This window comes from Peromyscus maniculatus, chromosome 21, assembly GCF_049852395.1.
Source record: "Peromyscus maniculatus bairdii isolate BWxNUB_F1_BW_parent chromosome 21, HU_Pman_BW_mat_3.1, whole genome shotgun sequence".
NCBI lineage: Eukaryota > Metazoa > Chordata > Mammalia > Rodentia > Cricetidae > Peromyscus > Peromyscus maniculatus.
This window is the reverse complement of record NC_134872.1, coordinates 47,272,203-47,293,716: the sequence shown is the minus strand read 5'-3', so window position 1 is coordinate 47,293,716 and position 21,514 is coordinate 47,272,203. Positions and strand designations below refer to the sequence as shown.

The following is a 21,514-nucleotide window of genomic DNA, read 5'->3' as shown; positions in this document are numbered from 1 at the left end:
AATTTCCAGAAAGCTCTGAAGGCAGACAGAGGCAGACCAGAGGAGAAAACAAAAGACACACAGGGAGCCAGAGGAAAATGAATATCCACAAAGCTTAAGAATCAGTTCAAGGCTCAGCACTTTAGACCCAGGTTCACGGCACAAGCTGTCACCGATCAGCCAGAAGTGGAGGCGGGAAGATCAGGTCAAGGTCAGTATTCCCTTTGTAGGGTGTTCAGGTCCAGCCTGAGCAACATGAAACCCTGCCTCAGAAACAAAACAAAAAGAGTTAACATTTTGTTATTGCCAAAGAAGATATGCTACGCCCAAACCACACAGGCGTTCTGTAAGATGGAACACGTGGAGAAATGAAAGGTGGACCACGGATGTCGTAAACACTGGTGTAGAAACACTGGAGTTTCCTAAGGCACTGTTGAGAGCTTGGCATGGATCATGCCCTTAGCCCCATCTGGGCAGGAGCAGCGGGAATTCAAGATAAGCCTCAGTTACACAGCAAGTTGGAAGCTAGCCTGGGCTACCTGAGACCCCACTTCATAAACACAAAGGGGCCAGAGAGATGGCTCGGTGGTTAAGAGCATGAGCTGCTCTTGCAGAGGACTGGAGTTTGGTTCTCAGCACCCGCTTGGCAGCTCACACCTGATTGCAAGGGCAGCCGCAGGGGATCTGATGCCCTCTTCCGGCCTCTGCACTCAGGGCCCACAAACAAAGGACAGCTTCCCCCCCACCTCCAGGAATGAACCACGAATGGAAACAGGAGAGAAAGGACGACAAAACCAGAGGCTCTGTCTGGAAGGCCTGCTGAAGTGACTGTGTATCAGAGAGAAAAAGATGACTAGCCTATGGGAGTGGCGGGGCCCCTGGGAGCTGGGCAGCTGCAGTGTCTGCAGCCATGCTGGTGTGACAAGGACAGCGGGCGTGGGAGGGGAGGGGGTGCACAGTGGAGGACACGGGGTGCGGCTGAGCATGACTCTGGGCTGATTGACAGGCGGGCCATGGTTTGGATCGACCTTCTGTGTAAGTATAACGAAGCACACGGATGGAAGTCGCCCAGCTGACACGGAGGAGCTCCGCTGTGCAGATTTCGCACTGGGAGATGGACAAGGCTGGTGTGTAGCTGGGGAGGGGCTCACAAGCCCTGACAACTTGTCAGTCAGCCTTCCAGGGTGAGACCGCAGCTCAGTCCGTGGGGGTCGGCAGTGGGCAGGACTGCTCAGATGTGCATCTTTGGCCTCGACTTAGACTTTAATCCTTTTTTGGACCTTAAAGATGGACTTGGGGTCTTTGTTCCTCTTCCCAGCATGGCCACATGGAGTAAATCTCCTGTTTCTTCTTTTCACTACTCATTTTTCTTTCTTTCTTTTTTTGATTATTGAGGATGGGTGGCTGAACTTGACTCGGGGGGCATGGGCTGTACCCCTCAGCTTGATAACATAATATTAGGGAGGGCTCAGGTCTGTATTGAGCAGAGTAGTCCTGAACTCTCGATCAAGTTCTGAACCTTTCTTGAAGAATTATGTTATTCAGAGGTTTGGGAGGAGCTCCTGGGAGCCCCGGCTTGAGGGAGACAGGCCACCCTTCTTGGGACTTGTGGCCTGGCTTGGGTTAGATGCCTCCAGGAAGCTCCTGTGTAGCCCACACACATTTCTTAAGACCCTGAGATGAAGAAGACATAAATGGTCAGTCATACCTGTTCTTGGTGCCCACAGGTGTGCCCTGTCTCCCCACAGGTGTGTCATTTCTCCCCACAGGTGTGCCCTGTCTCCCCACAGGTGTGCCCTGTCTCTACACAGGTGTGCCCTGTCTCCACACAGGTGTGCCCTGTCTCCCCACAGGTGTGCCCTGTCTCCCCACAGGTGTGCCCTGTCTCCCCACAGGTGTGTCCTGTCTCCCCACAGGTGTGCCCTGTCTCCCCACAGATGTGCCCTTTCTCCCCACAGGTGTGTCCTGTCTCCCCACAGGTGTGCCCTGTCTCCCCACAGGTGTGCCCTTTCTCCCCATAGGTGTGCCCTTTTCTCTCCACAGGTGTGCCCTGTCTCCCCACAGGTGTACCCTTTCTCCCCCACAGGTGTGTCCTTTCTCTCCACAGGTGTGTCCTTTCTCCCCACAGGTGTGTCCTGTCTCCCCACAGGTGTGCCCTTTCTCCCCACAGGTGTGCCCTGTCTCCCCACAGGTGTGCCCTGTCTCCCCACAGGTGTGCCCTGTCTCCACACAGGTGTGTTTTTTCTTTCCACAGGTGTGCCCTTTCTCCCCACAGGTGTGCCCTTTCTCCCCACAGGTGTGCCCTTTTTTCTCCACAGGTGTGTCCTTTCTCCCCACAGGTGTGCCCTTTTTTCTCCACAGGTGTGTCCTCAGTCAGGCTGCTCCTGGCCTGCCATGACTCCCTTCACAGCTTTCTGGAGTGGCCCGATGCCTTTTCCCCAGCCCTATGTACATTTCTCTAGGTGTCCCCTGTCCCCAAGCTGGTGACTCATTTCCTACTGTGGTTACTGCCCCCTCACTGAGTAGTAGAACTGAGGATGACAGCTGTGGCGTTCCTGAGGAGGTGGGCAGTGCAGGGGCTTTCTGGTTGTGGTGAAGGGTGGGAGCAGGGGACAGAAGCGTGGAGGAAATGCCCGCCTACAGGTCTGCCCTCAAAGACTAAGGAGGAGGATGTAAGATGGATGGCCTCATGCTTGAAAGCCTGTCAACATTTTTCCTCACCTCTGTTCTCTACAGAGTCCTGCTCTGACACACACACACACACACACACACACACACACACACACACACACGACAGAACCTGTTCTCTGCTCTGTTTGTCCCCCCCCAACCCCCATCACACACCTGAGGAGCAAGGCTAACAGCACCAGGATCTTGGTCATCAGGAGTCCATAGAACACAGGGACCAGGACAGGATCAGAGTCCAGGGTGCAGTTTGGCGGCCTGGAGAGACAAGAGGAATGTGAGAGGGGCTGGTGGTGGTCTTCTCTGCCAGCCCCCACGACAGGCGTTCGTGGATCAGGGCCTGCTGGGCACTTACTCTGTAGCCATGGCGGCAGCAGCTCCTCCATTCCGGGACACAGAGGTTTGTGTCTGTGACAAGACGAGGCTGTGGGGAAGCCAGGCTGCCTGTGAGGAGGCAGAGGCTGTCGGGGAAGAGAAGGGACATGGGTTAGTGGATGGAACAGCTGTCTGCTCCCACAGGAGGAAAGGAGACAGACTGAGTGCAGGACCCATTGGTTCAGAGGGGGAAAATAGGGTTGGAACTTGGGACTGGGCCTGTGAAGTTGCTGCGTCCATGAGGTCACACAGAACATTTTTTTTTGTGGGCCAGTTGATGTGGCTCAGGGCCAGGAACATTAACCAAAGTTAAGACTTCTTGTCTTTTACCAGAATTCTTTTCTACCCCAGGCTGCTAGATGTTCACCTCTGGTGTCTGTCCCATCCTCATACTCCTGGACTGTGGGGAAATCAGCTCCTGGCGGGAAACTAAGGCAGTGTGGTGGTTTGAATGAGAATGGCCCCCATAGGCTCACAAGTTTGAATGTCTGGTCCCCAGCTGGTGGAGCTGTTTGGGAGGGATTAGGAGGTGTGGCCTTGTTGGAGGAGGTGTGTCACGGGGGGGGGGGGGGGACCCTGAGGTAGTCCACACCATTTCCAGTTAGCTCTCTCTCTCTGACTCCTGCTTATGGACCAGATGTAGCTGAGAGTTCTACATCTTGATCAGGAAACAGCAGCAAGAGAGAGTCACGGACCTGACCTGAGCTTTTGAAACCTCAAAGCCCCCCTCTAGCGACTCACTTCCTCCAGCAAGGCCACACCTACTCCAGCAAGGCCACACCTACTCCAGCAAGGCCACACCTACTCCAGCAAGGCCACACCTACTCCAGCAAGGCCACTCTCTATGAAGTCTATGGGGCTGTTTTCATGTAAGAACCACCACACCATGTAAGAAACAGCTGAGTTTCTTGGCAGGTGCTTGTAATCCTGGTGCTGGAGAGGCAGAGGCAAATGGACCTCTGGGATTCATCGACCAGCTAGCTTAGCCTGCTTGGCAAGTTCCAGCCCAGTTATCTTCTGTATTTCACACACATGCATATATACACATGTGCCCATGTACCTGCAGACAGACAGACAGACAGACAGACACACACACACCTGAATCAGATCCCCTGCACCCATGTAAAAACTAGGTGTGGTGGCATGCACTAATTCCTGGGCTGGGGAGGCAGAGGCAGGAGGATCCCCGATGCTCACAGCACAGGCCAGGCAGCTCAGCTTAAGCAGCCAACCTCAGGTCTCAGTGTCAGACCTCGTCTCAACAAAACCAATGTGGATGGCTTTTGAGGAATGATGCCTGAGACTGTGATCTGGCTTCCACAAACATGGGCATACGTGTGCACCCATGTGAACACCCACACACCCCTGCACATAAATAAGAAAAAAAATGAATGTTGAAGCTGCTCACTTGTGTGTTCACAGAGAAATGAGCCATCAATATCTGCTCTTGCCAAAGTCAGAGTGGAAAAGTCTGCTCTGCTCAGCAGCCAATGTATCTGCAAATGGGGAGCCAGTTCCCCACTGTCTGAGAAGATGTGAGCGGCACCACCCACCTCTGCGCGGAGTGCACCTTTGTCATAGTTTTTTTGTTTTTTGTTTTCCGAGACAGGGTTTCTCTCTGTAGCCCTGGCTGTCCTGGAACTCACTCTGTAGACCAGACTGGCCTCAAACTCACAGAGATCCACCTGCCTCTGATTCGAGTGCCAGGCTGGGCTCCATTAATGTTTTGATGCAAGAAAGGTGCCTTAGTCAGAGTTTACTACTGCTGTGAAGAGACACCATAACCTTGGCAACTCTTGTAAGGAAAACATTTAATTGAGGGGGCTGGCTTACAGTTTCCGAGGTTCAGATCATGATGTGGGGGGTGTGGGGGCATGGCAGCGTGCAGGCAGACGTGGTGCTGGCTGCATCTTGACCAGAGGACAGCAGGATGTCAGCTGATAGTCACACTGGGTGCCATTCTGAGCACAGGAAGCCTCAAAGCCTGCCCCCACCGTGACACACCTCCTCCAACAAAGCCATACACTCTAACAGTGCCACTCTCCTTGGGAGCCATTTTCTTTGAAACCACCCCAGAGGGGTGAGGCATGCTTTCCATGCTGAATCAAATCCAGGTTATGAATGTGAAAAGCTCAGAACAGTTTCACTGTCATGGTCTTCGTGGTCTTGATGACTGACGATCTCAGCCGAGTGTGTGCCAGTCTGGATGCTGTGTTTGTGCAGAAGTCACTGCCACACTCATTCGTAATTTGGTAGGACAAGCTATGATAATTGTAAATCCATGGACCCAGAATATATTTTTTCTATGAAAAATAATTTAAGTTTAGCTACAACTTTATAATTTTTCTTCTTTAAAGATGTACTTTTTTCTATTCTGTGTGCATGGGTATAATGTACCCATGTATGCCATGCCCACAAAAGCTGAAAATGGGGGAGATGCTCTGGCACTGAAGTTACAGAGTGTTGCAGGCTGGGGTGTGGGTGCTGGGAGCAGACCAGGTCCTCTGCAGTGTAGCCAGTGCTCTTAACTGCTGAGCCATCCCTTCGGTCCCTAACTTCATTTTCTTTTTCCTTTCTTTTCAAGACAGGGTTTCTCTGTGTAGTTTTGGTGCCTGTCTGGATCTCCGTCTGTAGCCTAGGCTGGCCTCGAACTCAGAGATCTGCCTGCCTCTGCCTCTTGAGTGCTGGGATTAAAGGTGTGCACCACCGCCACCTGGCTTAATTTCATTTTCTTAAGGGGAGAGAAGTAGGCAGTTAATTTTCCTAATAAAGACACTCTAGAGAGTGGGAGAGGCTGCCGAGCTGAGAAAAAATGCACAATTTAAAAGCTCACACTTTCTGTTTTAAGTGGTGAGAAACACAGGGCCTTGTGTGTGCTAGGCAGACACCCGGCTCTGGGGTGCATTTCCAGAGACACCCGGCGCTGCGGTGCATTTCCAGCCACTGTTTTTATGAAATAAGATCTCATAGAGCTCAGGCTAGCCCTGCCTTCACTATGGAGCCTATTCAGGTGTAGAATTCAAAATCCTGCTGTCTTTCATTCCTGTGCATTGAGATTATAGATCCACAGCACCATAGCTGGCTAAAAGATAAAAAGTTTAAAAGTTGCTACTGATAATCAAAGGTTCATTTTGAAGGTGTACCAAACATTTCTGTTTTTTAGTAAAAATTTAAAGTGTTAAGCTTTTGAAATTGTTTAAAAGTTCCTGTTTCTATCAGCATACTTATATGAAACCAATTTCCTTTAAAAATTTAAATTATAGTATATTGTGTTTATTTTTAATCGTGTGTGTGTGTGTGTGTGTGTGTGTGTGTGTGTGTGTGTGTGTTGCATGCACTTACCCCACAAAGTATTTGTGGAAGTCAGAGGACAACTTGCGGGAGTCAGTTCTCTCCTTACACCACACGGATCCCAGGGGTTAAACTTAGTTTGTCAGGCTTGGTGGCAAATGCCTTCAGCACTGGGCCAGCCCGCTTGTCCCGAGACCAGTTTTCTACTGTGAGCACTACTTTAAAAAATCAATATGTTTTCTTGGTATATTATCTCCTAAGAGCTGTGATGTTATTAATAGTTCTTATATTAGGTAAATTGACATGTAAGACTAAGACATTCAAATATGGATATATTATGCATTTGTGAATTCATTTTTTTTTGTTTGTTTGTTTTGAGACAGGGTTTCATGTAGTCCAGGCTGGCCTTGAACCCTTATCCTTCTGCCTCCACTTTCTGAGTGCTAACATTACAGGCATGTGTTATCACACCTGGTCTCTGCTATTTCTCCCCCCTATGAGTGTGTGTGTGTGTGTGTGTCTGTGTGTGTGTGTGTGTGTGTGTGTCTGTGTGTGAAATGAACCACAATGTGAGGATGAGTAAGCACAGTTGTGAGCCACTAAAATTTAGCCAGTAGGCACTGAAATGTGAATTTCCTACAATTTTCACATCACAAAGAATTATTTCATTCCAGCTGTGGCAGCACATACTTTTAATCCCAGAGTGTGAGAGGCAGAGGCAGGCAGATCTCTGTGAAGTCAAGACCAGCATGGCCTACAAAGGGAGTCCCAGGACAACTAGGGCCACACTGAGTGAGACCCTGTCTCAAAACAACAAAACAAAACAAAACAAAACAAAATCTACCTCCTTGCCCCAGGCCAACAAGATGTTTTAGCTGGTATATGCGGTGTTGCCAAGCCTGATGACCCGAGTTCTGCATGTTGGAAGGGGAGAACTGACTTTTGCAAGCTGTCATCTGACCTCTACACATGTGCCATGACATGTACTTCTAAACACGCATGTGTGCGTGCGCACACACACACACACACCAATAAATGTGATAAAATATTACTTTTCCTTTGATTTTTTTCCAATTAGAAGACCCTCCTGACTTTGGGGACTCTAGCTTGCTGACCAGGAGGAGTGGACGGACCCCACCCTCCTACCAGTAAGCCAACACTGCCATGGAATGTTCCAGGGGAGAGTTTCTCGGCAACCTGTGAGCACACATTTGTGGAAGATCCACTCTGTGGGATGCACTGAGGAGGCCTGGGCTCCACGGGGCTCGGACTGCTCAGCACAGTGAGCTGGTCTGTCTGAGCATCTGTGAAAAGCCACTGGCTGCAGGCTGGTGAGTCATGGACAGTTGAGGCGGCTGAGTGTGCACAACTATGTGAGTCCCCGAGTCTTGTTCCCAGCAGCCTTCCCAGGAGGCCACGACTAGAAAGCATCCAAAAGGAAGCGAAGGCCCTTCCCTGGAGGGTAGGGAGAGAGGCCCTCCTGGAGACACCACCAGGTCACATTTGGGGGTCAGGATTCTAGAGCTGCAGGAATCATGTTATTCGGGCATCAGCAGTGCATGGAGTCCTCTTGGATACCATCCCTGGTTACAATGAAGAAGCCAGCACAGGGGTCATCCCAGATTGAGAATCGGGGTGCCAGCATCTGGGGACTGGAGCTGCTGATTAACTGGATGCATGTAAAAGCTGATCTCTCCTGGCACCAGCTTTTCCTACCATGCTTGTGGGTGGGCACTGGTAATTCACAGGGAATGTCTGCCCTGCTCATGGGTGGGCACTGGTAGTTCACAGAGAATGTCTGCCTTACCACTATGTGAACTACCAGCACCTTTGAGTGTGTCCATGAACCCGGAGAACAAGGTCAAGGGTATGCATAGAATTTGCCCCGCACCAGGCCTCTGGCAGCAGTACCCGCCCCCCATACCAGGCCCCTTTTTCCCTCCTTACCTTGGAACAGCAGCAGAAACAGCAGCAGAGGTGGCAGTGGGGACCTCCTGGCCATAAGGCCCTTTCCTACCATTCTGGGAGGGGCACAGGGGACAGAATTGAAGGTGGAGAGGCTTGCTTCTGGGTGCCTCTTCCAGCACCTCAGCAATAAGAATAAATGAGAAAGGTCCAGGCCTGGGGTGGGGAAGGGAGGGATTGTGGAGGGAAGATTCAATGGGCCAAGGGCCATGGGAGCCTCCAGCTGTGGGTGTGGATCTGTCCAGGAGGACTCTTCCTGTACTGTAGCCCAGGTCCCAGGCCTCTGTAGAACAGGCTTGCTCTCTCTTGTGCCCAGCTACCCTCTGCGCTGGATTCCCCTAGGGGAGGAGCATCTAGTCAGAGGAAACTGTGGTCAAGCACCTGGCCTTTCTCATGTCCTCTCTCACTTCTGCAGGCTGCCCCCCCCCTTTTTTTGCAGGCCCCAGCCTGCCTGCCTCTCGAACCAAGGAAATAAGATTTGAAATTTGAGCATGCAGGCACTTTGAGGTCTAATCACAGACCCCAAGGCTCATTGGTTCTTGGGGTGATCAGAGGCTCCAAGGCCATACTGTCTGGTGAGTCAGTGATCCCAGGGGTGGCCAGAGATGCCATGGCCAGGCTGTCTGGTGGGTTAACATCATGCTTCCATCCTGGGAGTGAGAGGAGAGGGGGCATTGAGATTCAATCCCAGCAGAGATGTGTAGGCAGGGCTCCTGGAAAAGGTGAGGGCATATGGGGAGAGCCCTGAGGTGGGGGGTGGTTCTCAGATGAGACAGTGGTAGGATGGGGCAGAGGGTAGGGCTAGGGGACCCAGGAACCCGGGTTGGGCTCATCCTCACATGCTCGACTAAGGCACATGCGTACACTAGAGACATAAACCTAAGTGGAAGAAAGACTTGAGTCTTTTTCATTAACAATTTCATTTTTTAAAAAGGATACGATTCACAGAAGTGGGGGAGGTGCGGGGCGTGAAGTGCCTGCCTAGCATGCGTGAGGCTGTGGGTTTAATCTGGCAAGGCGGTCGGTGCAGGTTTATAATCTCAGCACTGGGGAGGTGGAGGCAGAAAGAGCAGCCTTGGATACACAACTAGTTTGAGACCAGCATGGACTACATGAGAATCTGTATCAGAACAACATCAAAACAACACAAAACAAAAAACAACCATGACAAGAACCAAAGCTTTACAATGGGTGGCGAGGCTGTGTGTAAGTCCTGGTTAAGCCACAAGGGGCACTGCCAGTCTATCTGTTTGGGAGCCTGAGCTGGTAACTGGACAGGGTGAGAGGCACTCGCCTCTAAGTTCACTGCGGTGCCCCCTCCTTGCAGCAGAGGTGACCGAGAAAGGGCAAAGGGATGGACAAAGGAGGTCATAAAAAGGACATCGGGTGGGGTGTTCGGGGAGCCCTGTGGGAAAGCAGGACTAGGCTTTTAGAGCCAGGGGCAATTGGAGCACTCGGATTTAGAATTAATGTCAATTATTTCTGGATTGGTTAGGGATATCTTTTTAAGATTTATTTTTACTACTCATTTATATGTATGTATGTATGTATGTATGTATGTATGTATGTATGTATGTGTGTGGCTGTGTGTGGGTATGTGCATGTGACTGTAGGTGCCTATAGAGGCCAGAAGAGGGCGTCAGATTGTCAGAGCTAGGGTTGCGGTAGTATAGGGAGCCACCTGACCATATTCATCTGTCTAAACGAAACAACTTCTGAAATGTTTGTTTGAAGTATTGATGTGCATATACCTAGGAATTACTTGTGTAATAAATATAGTATTAGAATATATTGCTGGGTGGTGGTGGTGCACGCCTTTAATTCCAGCACTTGGGAGGCAGAGCCAGGCCGATCTCTGTGAGTTTGAAGCCAGCCTGGGCTACCAAGTGATTTCCAGGAAAGGCGCAAAGCTACACAGAGAAACCCTATCTCGGAAAACCAATATATATATATCAACGCTTTAAATGGTCAAGGAGGTAGAGGGAGAAAAAAAATTGGTCCAAAAGTGGACCTTTAAGGCCTGGAGGATGTGCGGGTGTGGCAGCCACGGGGCAGGATGTAGAGTGTGGCCTTCCTGCGCTCTGAAGAGGTGACGGACTTCTCTGAAAGATGGTGAGGGTGAAAGCTGAGGAAGCGATGGCTGCAGGGGAGATTTGAACACACTCGACCCAGGCCATGAGGTTGGGACCGGAGCTGCGGGTACCCTGTAGGGAATCTGGAAAAGGGACTGTTGAGGGGTCACTGGGGCTGTAGACGAGGCAACAGACAGGCTTCGGCAGGGGAGCAGAAAGAGCCCAGCCAGGCTCAGCCTGGAGGCCGAGGGCCCCTGACGTCAGCCTGAGCCGGCCTAGCAGGCTTCAGCCGTGTCACACGTTTTCAAATACCGACACCCCGTTAATGTTGTTTCTAGGACCCTCCAGCCATCCATCTTGAGGACCCCAGGGCAAGCATGCATTGTGGTTTTTATGTGACACATTCCCTTTCCAGCAAGCTTGCACACTTGGTCCCCAGCCGGCGGTGCTGTTTGGGTGTGGGTTCCCAAGCCGGATGAGGACGGTAGAGTGTTACCCCTACCCTGGACACCACTCAGAGAGCACGGTAAGAGTGGGGCCGCTCCCCACCTAAATCAGGCTTGGGCCTACCCAGCTCCATAGAGACAAAGGCCACATCACGATAAAGTCAGTCAAGCTTCTGTCCCACCCCCCACCCAGCTTTTCAGAAATCACATGACCGACAGTCTGCTAATCACTTGGAGAGGCCTCCCCCCGACCCCCTCCAGGGCAGCCCTTCCTCTGTGACCTCGTCCCCCACCTCCCCCTCCTCTCCGGTGACTCCCATTTCAGACCTGTCCTCAGAAACAGTCTCCCGGGTCGTTCATTCCCGCTGGACTCACACTGCCGCCTGAGACCCTGCTCCCCAGCTCCTCCCTCGGCATCCTGGGACAGCCGGTGCACAAAGGCCAATGGTGCGGGGACCCACATTTGGGAATGTGGAACCTTCATGAGTTGGAGTTTCTTCAGAGAAATTGGGTCATGAGGGTCAGGCTTAGAGGTCTTATAGTTGGCTCGCACTTCCTGTTCCTTCCCTCTTCCTGAGTGCAGATGCAGTGTGACCAGCCAGCCTCCTCTCCTGCCAGCGTGTCTCCCCGCTAAGAGGACTGTACCCTTCTAGAACTATAAGCCCAAAGAAACCCTTCCTTCCTTAAATCGCTTTTGTTAGCGTCTTTTACCATAGCAACAGGGAAGCAAACCAAGACAAAAACAGGACGCCAAACCCAAGGCGCCACGCCAGTTTGGCTCAAGTCGTTTCCAGCCAGTTCACACAGGCCGATATGGTGAGAGCCACGAGGAGCCCACCCGTGAGCAATCAGGCCTGCCGAGCCTCACTCCATCAATCTGCAAAACCGCGTGCGGAGACAGCACCTCCTTTGCAAAGTCATCGTGAGAATTTGTGAGACACTGTACGTGAAAGTTCGGTGCTCAATAATGATATGAGATGTTGATATTAAATGTAAAATCATGATGGAGACATACACCTCGGCATATCTGGGAGTAGGCATCGCAACTGAGGAGTTGTCTCCACTAGAGTGGCCCGTGGACAAGTCTGTGGGGCGTTTTCTTGATTAATAATTGGTGTGGGATGGCCCATTGTGGGTGCTGTCACTCCTGGACAGGAGGCCAAGCTGGTGGTCTACTAAACAGCTATCACCGTGCCCTACAACTTCCTAATTATAGGGCCGACAAGCAGACAGGTAGACGTGACAGCTCAGGCTTTAGACGGATTAAAAGTTGAACATCACCAAAAATAGAATGCATCCATTTTAAAAGCATCACATTTACGATTAAACGTTTCTTTCCTATTTGGAAGACTAAAGGTTATTAGGCTTCATGTAAAAACAAGTCTTTTAGGCAATTCAATAGAATAAACATTTCAGTAGAAATAGGAGATATGGCTAGGAAAAGGGAATCTCCCCCAGAAGAAACACAGCTTAGCAATGTTAATAAGATATATTCAAGATGGAAATTATTAAAATAAATGCGGATTCATTCTTCTCAGCGAGATGAAAACAGAATAATGATAACGGAGGCAGGGGAGGTTTAAAGATAATTGCGTGTGCTGCTGGGTAAAAAGAATCGATTCCATCCTTCCAGAGAGGTAGTGTGGCAAGATGAATCTGAGTCCACCTTGAGGACGTAGGGAAGGTTGTTGTGGAATATTACTTTAACTATGTAAAGGTGTGTTGCTGTTGTTTATGCTGGATTTGTTTAACTATGTAAAAATGAGTTACATTTGCTTTACCTTGCCTATCTAAGGCACCTGATTGGTCTAATAAAAAGCTGACTGGCCAATAGCTGGGCAGTAGGGGGATTGGAGGGGCTGGTGGGCAGAGAGAATAAGTAGGAGGATTGGGGGAAAGAGAAGAGAGGAGAGGATGAGGGAGAAAAAGGGGGAGATGCCTGGGGCCAGAATGAAAGAAAGGTAAAAAGCCCTGAGGCAAAACATAAATGAAGAGAGACAGGTTAAATTAAGTTATAAGAAACAAGCATAAGATAAGGCCAAGCATTCACAACCAATAAGACATCTCCGTGTCATGATTTGGGAGCTGGTTGGTGGCCCAAGAGAAAGCCTGCTACCCAAGGTGGCCTGCCAAGCATGAACACAGTCCTTGGTTTGACCGACCACATTCTTTAACCTGGCTATCACCCTCATGATCCCAGCAATCAGGGTGGAATCAGGAGGTTAGAAGTTCAAGGTCAGGCTAACAGCAGGTTTAGCTACTTGCTATCAGGGCTGATGACCTTAGTTCAATCCCCAGGACCCAACATGGTGGAGAGAACTGACTCCTGAAAGTTGTCCTCTGATCTCCATACACATGCTAAGGCATGCTCAAGAGCTCTCACACATATACACACTAAAGAGATAAATAAACATAAAACAGTTCAAGGCCACCCCTAGCAGTACAGGAAGTTTGTGGCCAGGCCTGGATACAGAAGACTCTGTCTAAAAATAAAACCGAAAACGGGACCCATGAGGTGGCTCTTTGGGTAAAGGCCCTTCTTATCAAGTGTGAGGACCTGAGTTCAATCCCAGAGACTCACATAGTGTAAGAAGAGAAGTGGGTATGTTTCAGGGTCCTTGGGTATGACATTTGTGGATTTTGCTGTGCAGATTTTTCATGACACACAGGCCATTGATGATGCCGGAGTTGTTCTAATTTCGGATATCGGATGGTGGGGTTGGGTGGCCCAGGTTGGAGGCTGGTTTCAAAAATGGTCAGGATCGCTTGCTATGGCGATCCTAGGATGTCTTGGAATTGACACATGCTTCTGGGCCCTCTGCCAACTTAAAGCGCGATTCACCACTCATGCAGATGTCACCGACAGGCCCCGCTAGCTGTCTCAGCACATACTGAATCCACGAAAGTGTGGGTTCAGAAGCTTGATAAGCAGAAGCTTGATAAGCGGTAACCAGAGACGGGTAACTTCCTAGGATAGCATGGGCGCCTAAGACAGGAAGTGTGGAGGGCACTTTCCTATGACGGGTAAGTTCATGCTACTGGGTCGACCTAAGATGGGTGCCGCTTAAATAAATAAAAAGGGAGGAGATGTTGGGATCAGAATGGCTCTGACCCCTCTAAGATTGCCCCCACCTCCCCTGTTCTGAGTGCACTGAGGTCAGGCTGTTCTGTGGATGTTTTGCTGTTTGGTATATCTCGTGGTTTGGCAGCTGTGGCTTCCTGGGGCATGCTGACCGTTCCTTGACCCTGGGTGCTTGATAAACAAATTTGTTTGTTTCCTCCTGAAAGGGTATATAAGATGGGGAAGAAAGAATAAAGAGAGTCCTGATGCTTGCAACTTGACTGGTGTGTGCTGTGTTCATCCCGACTTCCCTCGCCAGGTTTCGGGCTCAATTGCCTTGCAGGCGCGGCATCTGATGATTAAGGATGTTGAGCATTTCTTTAAATGTCTTTCAGCCATTTGTGATTCTTGTTTTGTGAATTCTCTGTTTAGCTCTTTAGCCCATTTTTTAATTGGACTGTTTAGTATTTTGATGTCTAGTTTCTTGAGTTCTTTATATACTGTGGAGATCAATCCTCTGTTAGATGTGGGGTTGATGAAGATCTTTTCCCATTCTGTTGGCTGTCTTTTTGTCTTATTGACTGTGTCTTTCACCCTGCAAAAGCTTCTCAATTTCGAGAGGTCCCATTTGTTAATTGTTGTGCTCAGGGTCTGTGCTGTTGGTGTTATATTTAGGAAACGGTCTCCGGTGCCAATGCGTTCAAGAGTACTTCCTACTTTCTTTTCTATTAAGTTTAGTGTAACTGGATTTATGTTCAGGTCCTTGATCCACTTGGACTTGAGTTTTGTGCATGGTGACAGATATGGATCTATTTGTAATCTTTTACATATAAACATCCAGTTATGCCAGCACCATTTGTTGAAGATACATTCTTTTTTCCATTGTATAGTTTTGGCTTCTTTGTCAAAAACCAGGTGTTCATATGTGCATGGATTAATGTCAGGGTATTCAATTCCATTCCATTGGTCTGTATGTCAGTTTTTATACCAGTACCAAGCTGTTTTTTATTACCATAGCTCTATAGTAGAGTTTGAGGTCAGGGATGGTGATACCTCCAAAGATTGCTTTATCGTATAGGATTCTTTTAGCTATCCTGGGTCTTTTGTTTTTCCATATGAAGTTGAGTATTTTTCTTTCCAAGTCTGTGAAGAATTGTGTTGGGATTTTGATGGGGATTGTATTGAATCTGTAGATTGCTTTTGGTAAGATTGCCATTTTTACTATGTTAATCCTACCTATCCATGAGCATGGGAGATCCTTCCATTTTCTGATATCTTCTTCAATTTCTTTCTTTAGAGATTTAAAGTTCTTATCAAAAAGGTCCTTCACTTGTTTAGTTAGTGTTATCCCAAGGTATTTTATATTATTTGTGGCTATTGTAAAGGGTGATGTTTCTCTGACTTCTTTCTCAGCCCTTTTATCATTTGTGTATAGGAGGGCTACTGATTTTTTTGAGTTGATCTTGTATCCTGCCACTTTACTGAAGGGGTTTATCAGCTGTAGGAGTTCCCTGGTAGAGTTTTTGGAGTCATTTATGTATACTATCATATCATCTGCAAATAGTGAAAGTTTGACTTCTTCCTTTCCAATTTGTATCCCTTTGATCTTCTTTTGTTGTCTTATTGCTCTAGCTAGAACTTCTAGTACTATATTGAATAAATATGGGGAGAGTGGACAGCCTTGTCTTGTTCCTGAATTGAGTGGTATCGCTTTGAATTTCTCTCAGTTTAATTTGATGTTTGCTGTTGGCTTGCTATAAATTGCCTTTATTATGTTTAGGAATGTTCCTTGTATTCCTGATCTTTCTAAGACCTTTATCATGAAGGGGTGTTGGATTTTGTCAAAGGCTTTTTCAGCATCTAATGAGATGATCATGTGGTTTTTTTCTTTCAATTTGTTTATATGGTGTATTACACTGACAGATTTTCATATGTTGAACCATCCTTGCATCCCTGGGATGAATCCTACTTGGTCGTGATGGATAATTTTTTTTGATATATTCTTGGATTCAGTTTGCCAATATTTTGTTGAGTATTTTTGCATCAATGTTCATGAGGGAGATTGGTCTGTAGTTTTCTTTCTTTGTTGCATCTTTGTGTGGTTTGGGTATCAGGGTGATTGTTGCCTCATAAAAAGAGTTTGGTAGTGTTCCTTCTGTTTCTATTGTGTGGAACACTTTGAAGAGTATTGGTATTAGTTCTTTGAAAGTCTGGTAGAATTCTGCACTGAAACCATCTGGTCCTGGGCTTTTTTTGGTTGGGAGACTTTTGATGACTGTTTCTATTTCTTTAGGGGTTATTGGTCTGTTTAGATGGTTTATCTGGTCTTGATTTAATTTTGGTATGTGGTATTTGTCCAGAAAATTGTCCATTTCTTCCTGGTTTTCCATTTTTGTGTAGTACAGGTTTTTGAAGTATGATCTGATGAGTCTCTGGATTTCCTCGTTGTCTGTTGTTATGTCTCCCTTTTCATTTCTGATTTTGTTAATTTGGGTGCTCTCTCCTTGCCTTTTGGTTAATTTGCCTAGGGGTTTGTCTATCTTGTTGATTTTTTCAAAGAACCAACTCTTTGTTTCATTGATTTTTTTTTCGTATTTTTCTCTTGTTTTCTATTTCGTTGATTTCAGCCCTCAATTTGATTATTTCCTGGCATCTATTTCTCCTGGGTGAGTTTGTTTCTTTTTGTTTTAGAGCTTTCAGTTGTGCTGTTAATTCATTGGTATGGGATTGCTCCATCTTCTTTATGTGTGCATTTAGAGCTATGAGTTTTCCTCTTAGCACTGCTTTCATAGTGTTCCATAAGTTTGGGTATGTTGTACTTTTATTTTCATTGAATTCTAGGAAATCTTAAATTTCTTTCTTTATTTCTTCCTTGACCCATTGATTTTTCAGGTGGGCATTATTCAGTTTCCATGAGATTGTAGGCTTTCTATAATTTTTGTTGTTGTTGAAGTCTAACTTTAAGGCATGGTGGTCCGATAAGATACAGGAGGTTATTCCAATTTTTTTGTATCTGTTGAGATTTGTTTTGTGTCCAAGTATGTGGTCAATTTTTGAGAAGGTTCCATGGGGTGCTGAGACGAAGGTATATTCTTTTGTGTTAGGATGGAATGTTCTGTAGATATCTATTAAGTCCATTTGAGTCATAACATCTGTTAGGTCCTTTATTTCTTTGTTAAGTTTCAGTCTGGTAGATCTGTCTTTTGGTGAGAGTGGTGTGTTGAAATCTCCCACTACTAATGTGTGGGGTTTGATGTGCGTTTTAAGCTTTAGCAGTGTTTCTTTTATGAATGTGGGTGCTTTTGTATTTGGGGCATAAATGTTTAAAATCGAGACTTCATCTTGGTGGATTTTTCCCGTGATAAATATGTAATGTCCATCCTGATCTCTTTTGATGGATTTTAGTTTGAAGTCTATTTTATTAGATATTAGGATAGCTACACCAGCTTGTTTCTTAGGTCCATTTGCTTGGAAAGCCTTTTCCCAGCCCTTTACTCTGAGGTAGTGTCTGTCTTTGAAGTTAAGATGTGTTTCTTGTATGCAGTAGATGGATGGGACCTGTTTTCTTATCCATTCTGTTAGCCTGTGTCATTTTATAGGTGAGTTGAGACCATTGATATTGATGGATATTAATGACCAGTGATTGTTAATACCTGTTATTTTTTGTGGTTGTGTTGTGTTGTCTTTCTTTGTTGTATGTTGGTGTGGGATTATCTATTGCCTGAGTTTTCATGGATGTGTTTAGCTTCCTTGGGTTGGATTTTCCCTTCTAGTGCGTTCTGTAGGGCTGGGTTTGTGGACAGGTATTGATTAAATCTGGTTTTATCATGGAATATTTTGTTTACTCCGCCTATGGTGATTGAGAGTTTTGCTGGGTATAATAGTCTGGGTTGGCATCTGTGGTCTCTTAGTGTCTGCATAACATTTGTCCAGGACCTTCTAGCTTTCATAGTCTCTATCGAGAAGTCTGGTGTTATTCTGATGGGTTTGCCTTTATATGTTACTTGGTCTTTTTCCTTTGCGGCTCTTAATATTTTTTCTTTGTTCTGTGTGTTTAGTGTTTTGATTATTATGTGGCGAGGGGAATTTTTTTTTTTTGGATCTAGCCTATTTGGTGTTCTGTAAGCTTTTTGTATCTTCATAGGTATTTCTTTCTTTAGGTTAGGAAAGTTTTCTTCTATGATTTTGTTGAATATATTTTCTGTGCCTTTGAGTTGGTATTCTTCTCTTTCTTCTATCCCTATTATTCTTAGGTTTGGTCTTTTCATGGTGTCCCAAATTTCTTGGACGTTTTGTGTTACGACTTTTTTGTCTTTAGTGTTTTCTTTGACTGATGAATCTATTTTCTCTAGTGTGTCTTCAGTGTCAGAGATTCTCTGTTCCATCTCTTGTATTCAGTTGGTTATGCTTGTTTCTGTAGTTCCTGTTCCTTTAGTCAGGATTTCTATTTCCAGCATTCCCTCAGCATGTGTTTTCTTTACTGTCTCAAATTCATTTTTCAGATTTAGGAATGTTTCTTTCATCTGTTTAATTGCTCTTTCTTGGCTTTCTTTGATTTCTTCCAAATTTTTGTTCGTTTTTTCTTCCATTTCTTTAAGGGAAATTTTTTATTTCCTCTTTAATGGAGTTTTTTATTTCCTCTTTAAGGGAATTTTTTATTTCCTCTTTAAGGGCCTCTATCATCTTCTTAAAGTAATTTTTAGGATTGATTTCTTCTGTTTCTTCTGTCTTGGTATGTTCAGGTCTTGCAGGTGTAGAATCACTAGGTTCTGATGTTGCCATATAGGTCTATATGTTGTTGCCTGTATTTTTGCACTGGCGTCTACTCATCTCTTCCTCTGCTCAGTGCAGGTGGTGTCTGTGTCTGAAAGTGCCTCTCTTGTTCTAATTTTTAGTCTTGGTTCACTAGGAGTTCTTGGTTAAATTGGTGCTGTTGGGCTGTTTCTTCAGGGGCAGCTGATTTCAGTCAGTGAATTATATACTTATGATTCTGGTGATCTGGTTCGATGGCTGGGCAGCGCCTTCTTCTGTGTTCTCAGGTCACGTTTTGCTCATTTGTCAACTCCTCAGCTGATCTTGTTTCCTCAGACTTCAAACTGTAGGGATCTGAATCCTCTCCCAGATGGACTTCAGCTGAGCAGGGTAGTCTCACAAACACCTCCAAGTTGTTGGGTTTCACAGGACCAGCAGCTGGGCCCTGGGTTGGCCTCAGACAGGGTGTTCAGATCCGTTCTGGTTCTATCCCATGGAGATAGCTTCTTCCTGGGGTGTTGGGATTAAAGGCGTCCCTGTTCCAAGTTCTTGATTAAGAGCTTGTTTTCACTAACTCTTCAGCGGGTAATAGCTCAGTTTCTGGTCTTTATTGCAACTGTGTTTTGGCCGCTGCCCGCCAGGCCTGCCTGCCTCTGCAGGCTGCCCCCTCACCCCAACGCCTGTCTCTATTGGAGATTTTAAGATGTTGGTTTTTGATCTTTTAAGACAAGGCAGCCAGGGATGATCTGGAATGTATGATCCTCCTGCCTATACCTACATGGGGACTGGTATATACTCATGAACCACCAAATCCGGCTCATGTGATGCTGGGGATAGAACCCAGGGCTTTGTGAACACTAGGTAGGTAGGTAGTCTATCCCCTGAGCCACAGAACTTATTTGTAGCCCTGGTTTGTGTCTCTTCTCAAGGTGTCTGTGGAGTACCCAGGCAGCCAGGCTGGCATGAAAGCAATCCTTCCAGCAGCCTGGCTAATATTCCTCATCTCAAGGTAGTCAGAAGCCAGGAAAAGATCTAATGGCTGCCAATTAAGACACCAAACCAGAGCGCTGGAGTGGTGTGGGACAGTTGTACACTTTTGAAGGTGTATTTGCTGTGGTTGGTGTAATAAAAAGCTGAATGGCCAATAGCCAGGCAGGCAGTATAGGCGTGATTTCCAGGGAGAGAAAGGAAGAGGAGATGAATCCAGGTACGACAGATGCCAGGAGACAGGGAAGAAGCAGGATGGGCTGTACGTGACAGAACATAGATGAATAGAAATGTGTTAAGTTATAAGAAGAAATCTATGCTAAGGTTGAGCTTTCATAATTAATTATAAGTCTCTGTCATTATTTAGGAGCTGACGGGCAAAACAGAGAAAGACTCACTGCACTGGAGAGATGGTTCAGCACTGGCTGCTCTTCCACAGGTTCTGGGTTCAATTCCCAGGACTACATGGCAGCTCAAAACTGCTGGAACTGCAGTTGCAAGGAATCTGATACCCTCACACAGACATAAGTGCAGGCAAAACACCAATGCACAAAATAAATATAAGCCATTTTAAAAAGGACAGCATCAGTTTGGTCCCATGAAACCTCCCTCTGGAATTTCTGTCCTCCTGTTCCCCTCAGCTAGCCCTCAGGTTCAAGCTTCCAGGGATGCATACCAGGTCTGGGGATTGCTGGAGGATTGGAAGCAGGATCTTTGCCTGCATAGACTCCCCTGCAGGTGCAGGCAGATAGAGAGAAGGGCCCCTGGCTCCCCCACACTGGCCACCACAGGACTTCCATGTAGGCAGGAGAGGTCAGAGCCTAGAGACTGAGCTCCATTTCACCCACTGCTCCAGCTCAGCAGGTAGACCACATTCAGGCCTGAAGCCTCATCCCTTCACAGGACCACACCTGCTGCAGCATCCTGACCTGCCATCTATGCCAGCCATGGCCCTGCCACACAGCCATGACCCTGAAACCACTCCACCTGAACTGAATTCACCACACTCAAATTTGTCAATGAAGCTTGGCCCACCTGGGATCCTACTGGAATTCATGGAAGGGGTGGGGCATCACCCTCAGTTAAAGCTGACACCTGGAGGATCCATTTCTCCAGATTCCAATATCTCAGCCATCACCAGGTGTGTGGCCTTTTTCCTGAGCATACAGGTCACCAAAAGCTTGGGAATCAACAGAAGGACTCCAAATTTGTTTCTGCTGTGTTTATTCATTAAGTAATTCATGGAAAAGTGAGAGTAGAGATTTACGATAGTGTCTAGAGTTCCTGCCTAGGCGTCCTCTTCATGATGGGCTTTAAACTGTGATGAAAACTTTGCTCCCTTTCTTGTTTTAGGTCAGTATTTTCTCACAACAGCAGAGTAGCAAATTAATATATGTATCTGGACTTTGGTGTGTTCTTTTGTTTGCTGTTGTTTGAAGCAGGGACTCGATATGGACTCCTGCCTGGGTGAGAACTTCCAATCCTATTGTCCCAGCATCTCCAGTTCCAGGCAACTGCCACTATAATGCATGTGTCTTTAAAAATAAGATTTTCTCATAATATAAGAAATGTGCGATGGATCATTAATCCCTATTTGAAGTTGTACTACAGAGCTATAGTTATAAAAACAGCATGGTGTTGGCAGAAAAAGAGACATTGGGATGAATGGCATGGAACTGAAAACTCAGACATGAATCCACACACCTATGAACTCCTAAAAGCAGCCCAGAACACAGTGTAAAAATGACACACACATTGTATCTCAACACACAGTGCTGGTCAAATTTGTTTCCTTCGTGTAGAAGAATCCAAATTGAACCACACTTATCCAAATGGATCAAAGAGATCAATATAAAAACAGATACAAATAACCTGATATATGAGAAAATATAACCTTGAAC

General features: G+C 46.8%; 1 protein-coding gene across 1 annotated transcript; it reads right to left on the bottom strand.

The window, feature by feature from the left end:
• Window positions 1-783: 783 nt before the first annotated feature.
• On the bottom strand, window positions 784-10,954 carry LOC143269946 (uncharacterized). The gene is made up of 4 exons (XM_076557654.1): window positions 8,278-10,954; window positions 3,020-3,125; window positions 2,824-2,922; window positions 784-1,653 (listed from the first exon to the last, which is right to left on the bottom strand). Exons 1-4 carry the CDS (start codon window positions 8,504-8,506, stop codon window positions 1,521-1,523), a joined length of 567 nt encoding a protein of 188 aa, XP_076413769.1. The 5' UTR covers window positions 8,507-10,954; the 3' UTR covers window positions 784-1,520.
• Window positions 10,955-21,514: the final 10,560 nt, after the last annotated feature.